The following is a 5925-nucleotide window of genomic DNA, read 5'->3' as shown; positions in this document are numbered from 1 at the left end:
ATATATATATATATATATATATATATATATATATATATATATATATATATATATATATATATATATATATATATAAAGAGGAATGAAATGAAAGAAATTTTTTTTTTTTTAAATTTAATGCCCAATGGTCGAAAAAATCGTCCGTCCTAAGAGCCACGCCACCACCAACCCACTGACCACGTGTGAAGAGAGCCTCAAAGTAAGCAACTCACGCATGGAGCTCCCTCCACTCGAGGCACATTACTCTTTTTACATGACTCTTTTTAGCGGAGGGGACATAAACATGATTTACGCTGAGGGACCATTCGTGTACTAACATGAAACCATAAGGACCATTCATTTTACGAAATTCAAAATAGGACCAATAATGTGAAATGGGGTATACCACAGAGCCAAATGTGTAATTTACTCTTAAAACTATTTCACTCCAGAGTCTAGACTCCAGACTCCACACCCACTTGTAATACGCGATTTACGGCGATCCATGTAACATAAGACAGTTAAACTTTTCTTCGATTCGGTTTGGGTTCCAGACCAGTTTTGGTAACACTTGTTCAACATCATCGCCAATCCGCATACGTTTGGTTTCAAAACCTGCAACTGCAACTGCAACTGCAACTGAGACACACCACACACAGTGGAAAGTGAAAAGTGAGCGAGAGTCCCAAATGTGGAGAAGAGGCTTTTGCAGCACCACTAGTTCCGCCTTAAACAAGAAATGGGACGCACTAGTCATCGGCGGTGGTCATAACGGCCTTACTGCCGCTGCTTACCTAGCTCAATCGGGCCTCTCCGTTGCCGTCCTTGAGCGCCGCCACCTCATTGGCGGTGCCGCCATCACCGAAGAACTCATCCCTGGTTTCAAGTTTTCCCGTTGCAGCTACCTCCAGAGCCTCCTTCGTCCTTCTATCATCAGGTTTCACTGAATCATTCAATTTTTTTTTTCCTTTTTTCTATTGTCTGATTGACCTATTTCTAAACTGGATGTTTGATTGATTTTTATATTTAATTTGATGAAATTGAAGAGATCTGGAGTTACATAGACATGGATTGAAACTGTTGAAGAGAAGTCCTTCATCGTTTACGCCGTGTTTGGATGGACGCTATCTTCTTTTAGGTCCTGATGCTGAGCTAAATCATTCGGAGATTTCAAAGTTTTCAAAACAGGATGCTGACGCTTACCCAAGGTTTACTCCTGTGTGACTTTCCTATCTCGATACTACATTATCATATTATTAAGAACACCAACTGTTTGCTCAAATGAGTGTGATGTAGACTGTAAACCAACTTTCTGATTCAGCAAGTGGAAAAGAATTAGGGCTCCAAAGAACCTCATTGATTTTGATTATACCTATGTTTCTTTTCACAAATCAAAATAGGTATGAGGATCAGCTAGAGAAATTTTGCAAGTTTATGGATCCACTAATCGATTCATCACCACCTGAAGTTCATCAAGGTGTTTCATCTTTCAATTCCCGTTTGAAACACAAGTTACAAAAATCAGAATTTTGGGCACATTGTTTACATCAATCTGTCTCCATGGGTCAACAAGGGCTTGTGTAAGATTTCCTACCCTAGTGAAAAAACAAGACTTTTAGGTTTTATCACATCAATTTGTTGTTTATATTTGCTTAAACTTATGTATTTATTTCTTTTTACAGAGATTTCATGGACCTTTTACTATCACCAGCATCAAATGTCTTGAATCGTTGGTTTGAGGTTGTTAATTTCTCCTCATTCCTCAATGATTTTAAAGACAATTTATGCTTCTGATAAAATTTTGATCTTTTATATTTCATAAAATGCAGAGTGAGGTGTTGAAAGCAACACTTGCTACAGATGCAGTGATAGGAACAACTGTAAGTAACAAGTAATTAAGTACCCTTTCTATTAATCCAATATTTTATGCAATCACCATGGTTGACTTTGACTTTGACTTTGACTTTGTAAATCAGGGAAATACACAAACACCAGGGAGTGGATATGTTTTGTTGCATCATGTGATGGGAGAAACCGATGGTGAACGTGGAATTTGGTCGTATGTAATGTTTTATTGATAAATCAATACTTTTTTTTTCACCAAATTTTACTTTTTTTGAAGTATTTGTATTTTCTTTTATATTCTCATATAATCCAATAACTGATAAATGTTTAGATATGTTGAAGGTGGAATGGGCTCAGTGTCAATGGCCATTGGAAATGCTGCTAAAGAAGCTGGTGTCACCATACTTACTGATTCTGAGGTATGTCATTTTTAACAAATATTTGGAATAATTAAACACTTTTTTTTTTTAAACTTATGATTATTTTAATATCCACTTTTATGATTATTTGTTGTTCAGGTATCAAAGCTTATGATCAATGATTCACACACAGTAACTGGGGTGAGTGAACTCTGTTATAAAATTACAAGTTTTCAACACTCAATCAGAATGAAGAAAGATTGGTCAAAATCTAACTTTGACTTTTTTTTATCAGGTTATTTTAGCTGATGGAACACAAGTTCAATCTTCAGTTGTTTTATCAAATGCTACCCCTTACAAGACTTTCATGGTAACATTTTTTTATTTTCATTCTGTAAATATTTGTAACTTGAGCTACAAGTAATTAAATTTAATTACACTTTTATAAATTCTGAAACAGGAATTAGTACCTGAAAATATCCTCCCTGATGATTTTACACGTGCTGTTAAACACTCTGACTATAGTTCCGTAAGTTTATTGTTATTATTATTATTTTCGTTATCAAATATTATTATTCTTGTAATAAATTTTTATGATTTATAAAAATGTATTAAACAGGCAACAACTAAAATCAATTTAGCAGTTGACAAATTGCCAAATTTCAAATCTTGCAATTTGAATTATCCTGAAGCTGGTCCACAACATATGGGAACTATTCACATTGGTTCTGAAAGGTTTGCTATTTTTCTTTCTTTCATCTTTTTTGTATTTAATTTAAATTCTTATTATATAAAATAATAAAATAATCATATTTGTTCTTTAGAATGGAGGAGATTGATACTGCATGTCAAGAATCAATGAGTGGGCTTCCATCAAAAAGGCCTGTAATTGAAATGACAATTCCTTCGGTTTTAGACAAGACTATATCTCCACCTGGTATTTATTGTATAAACTTTTTTAATATATTTTTTTATTTAGTTTTTGGTAAATAATAGAAAAATATTTTTGAATGATTTTTTGAAGGGAAGCATGTTATCAACTTGTTTATTCAGTATACACCTTATAAACCTAATGATGGAAGCTGGGAAGATCCTGCATATAGAGTGAGTTTTTATATTTTATAAAAATACATTATTAAAAATTACAGAAAAACTGTGTATTTTATGATTATTAAGTTTATTACTGATGTTTTTCAACAAGTTATTGTGGTATGACATTTGATTTTTCAGAACTTATTGACTGGGAACAATTTTTTTGTAGGAATCGTTTGCGCAAAGATGTTTCAGATTAATTGACGAATATGCCCCTGGCTTCAGTTCATCAGTTATTGGCTATGACATGTTGGCTCCACCAGACCTTGAAAGAATAATTGGTCTCACAGGTAAATTGAATATATAAGTTAAAAAAAAAAAAAAAAAAAAAAAACTTCCAAAGGGGTAAATTCGTAATTTTGTTAAAAACATTGGATTTGACAGGAGGGAATATTTTCCATGGTGCAATGGGGTTGGATTCTCTTTTCCTGATGAGACCTGTAAAAGGATGGTAAGTGTCAACAACCAGTGGCCTTCTCTAATCATCATAAGTTTTTAAGAGTAAATTACATGTTAGGTCCCTAAGTGTAGCTGAAATTTGCAAAATTGGTCCCAAAAAGTTTTCTCTTTCAGTTTTAATGCTTATTTGAGGTTTGTGTAACGTTTTTGGTCTCTGTTCTGAAATGACTATAATTTGGGACCAAAATTGCAAAATCAGCTATGCTCAAGGACCAAAAATGTAATTTACTCTTTTGTTAATTCAGGTCAAATTATAGAACACCGGTGAGAGGATTGTATCTATGTGGGAGTGGGGCCCATCCGGGTGGTGGTGTGATGGGTGCACCAGGGCGCAACGCTGCACGTGTGGTTATAGATGACATCAAAGGGTAAAATGGTAATTGTTTATCATCATTGATTGTAGTCTAGTACTAACATGTAGTGTTATTTCATCTATTTTTTTTTTTTTATCACCAATCTTCTTGTTTTTTTTTTATTATGAGTAAACGGTGTCTTGATTTAATAATTTTGTTGCAAATTCCATGAAGGAATAATGTTTAAGTTGTTTCTCCGTGGGATAATTACAAAAATGACACAAAAGAATGAAGTGTAAATTTAAGAAATCGATGCAAATCATGTTGCACATCCTTCCAAATGGAAAACGCAATATGGAGTGATAATTGGGCAAATTGCATGTTCATGTTATCCAACTAATTCCGAAATTGGGCTCAACTGGGTTAATGCAAGTAGTAACACTTTTGTTTGCATCTCAATGGTGTCGATGATGGTTGTAGCTATGGAAACATGTGATTACGACACCTTGAAGACCCTAAAATCATGAAATAAGTCATTTAATAAAAACCCTATTCATATTTTGCAAAATCTCCTTAATTTGTGAAAGAAAGAGTAGGATAATATAAATAAATAGATATAAATTTACAATGAACAAAAATGTTTAAAAAAAAAAGCATGAAAAAATTGTTTTAAAATATATATTTCAAATGTTTTTGTGATATCTCCTTAATTTGGCAAGTATAAATTAAAATAAAATAGAAATTAGATGTCGACATTTGTGTCTTTAAGAACGACTATGATGCATTCTGGCATGTGGAGAACCTATAAATGAAAATTAAGACTATATCACTGTAAAAATATATTGTAGAGGATCATTTTGTTGGAAACTTTGGTAAAGGAGTTGATATTGAAAATATAATGAGAAAGACTAGACATACCACACTCTTTTCTCCCCAATGCAACGTATTTGAGAAGGAAGAAGGAAGGTTGAAGGTATTTTCTCCATGGAAGGAGTTTTAGAGAGAGTTTGAAGTAACTTAAGATTAATCACCTTTGGACCATTAGAAAGTAATCTCTCACATTTTCAAACTAGGGTTTGGAGGAAATTCCAAATCCAAAATTTTTTCATGTTAGGTTTGTTTAATGAAGGTTTTATGTTAGTTTTAGCTCTTAGGTTGCTAATCTACTTCCGTCTCTCTCATATTCCTAACATGATTTTGAGCATAAATGGTTTTTTTGGGCTTCAAAGCCCTAACAATGGTGAAATATGAAATTTCAACTTATTTTCGGGAAATTGATGTAGTTTCTAATCCATCATTTATCAGAATTTGCATAAATGTGTCTATTTTTGGGAAATTAACTTTGATTTAGGGCTTTAACGGTGATTCAAACTTCACTTATTACTCAATCTAGTCTTTGATCTATTCATGAGTTTGATGCTCTAAGTCAAACTGAAGCTTAAAAAATGTTTTGACAAGTGATATATAATATAAGATAAATTAAATTGATTCTTACTTTTTATGTTTACAGATGTTCCTATCCAATAAAATTATAAGTGTCATCATTTCATATTTTTTTTAACTAACTCATTAATGTTATATTGAGAATATATCAAGTAAAATAAAATTGAATGATGATTTGTCATAATTTTAGTGGGTAAAAATAATTGTAGGCATAAAAGATAGAAGTTAATTTAATTTTTCATCATATAATTGAAATGTCTTTTTATTTTCTAAGTTTCATGGGTAACAACCAAACATGTCAAAATATGCAAGCAAAACTTGAAAAAGCTTTTAAAACGCGTTACGAGCATGATCTACAAACTACGCTTAATTCATTCATGATATTTGTATTAACAGGAAAATAATATATAATATTAAATGCTAGTAATTACTTTGGACTCTTTTGGCATTTAAAA

At 32.3% G+C, this 5925-nt stretch overlaps 1 protein-coding gene across 1 annotated transcript; it reads left to right on the top strand.

Moving 5' to 3' along the window:
• The first annotated feature begins 442 nt into the window (after positions 1 to 442).
• LOC145043702 (FAD/NAD(P)-binding oxidoreductase family protein) lies at positions 443 to 4402 on the top strand. Its single transcript, XM_078992426.1, has 16 exons — positions 443 to 916; positions 1026 to 1187; positions 1380 to 1559; positions 1662 to 1719; positions 1809 to 1859; positions 1956 to 2038; positions 2156 to 2243; positions 2343 to 2384; positions 2479 to 2553; positions 2644 to 2712; positions 2803 to 2918; positions 3008 to 3120; positions 3208 to 3287; positions 3445 to 3565; positions 3660 to 3726; positions 3980 to 4402. Exons 1-16 carry the CDS (start codon positions 669 to 671, stop codon positions 4104 to 4106), a joined length of 1680 nt encoding a protein of 559 aa, XP_078848552.1. The 5' UTR covers positions 443 to 668; the 3' UTR covers positions 4107 to 4402.
• Positions 4403 to 5925: the final 1523 nt, after the last annotated feature.

This window comes from Lactuca saligna, chromosome 4, assembly GCF_052625555.1.
Source record: "Lactuca saligna cultivar CGN05327 chromosome 4, ASM5262555v1, whole genome shotgun sequence".
NCBI lineage: Eukaryota > Viridiplantae > Streptophyta > Magnoliopsida > Asterales > Asteraceae > Lactuca > Lactuca saligna.
This window is presented reverse-complemented; position numbering and strand designations above follow the sequence as displayed.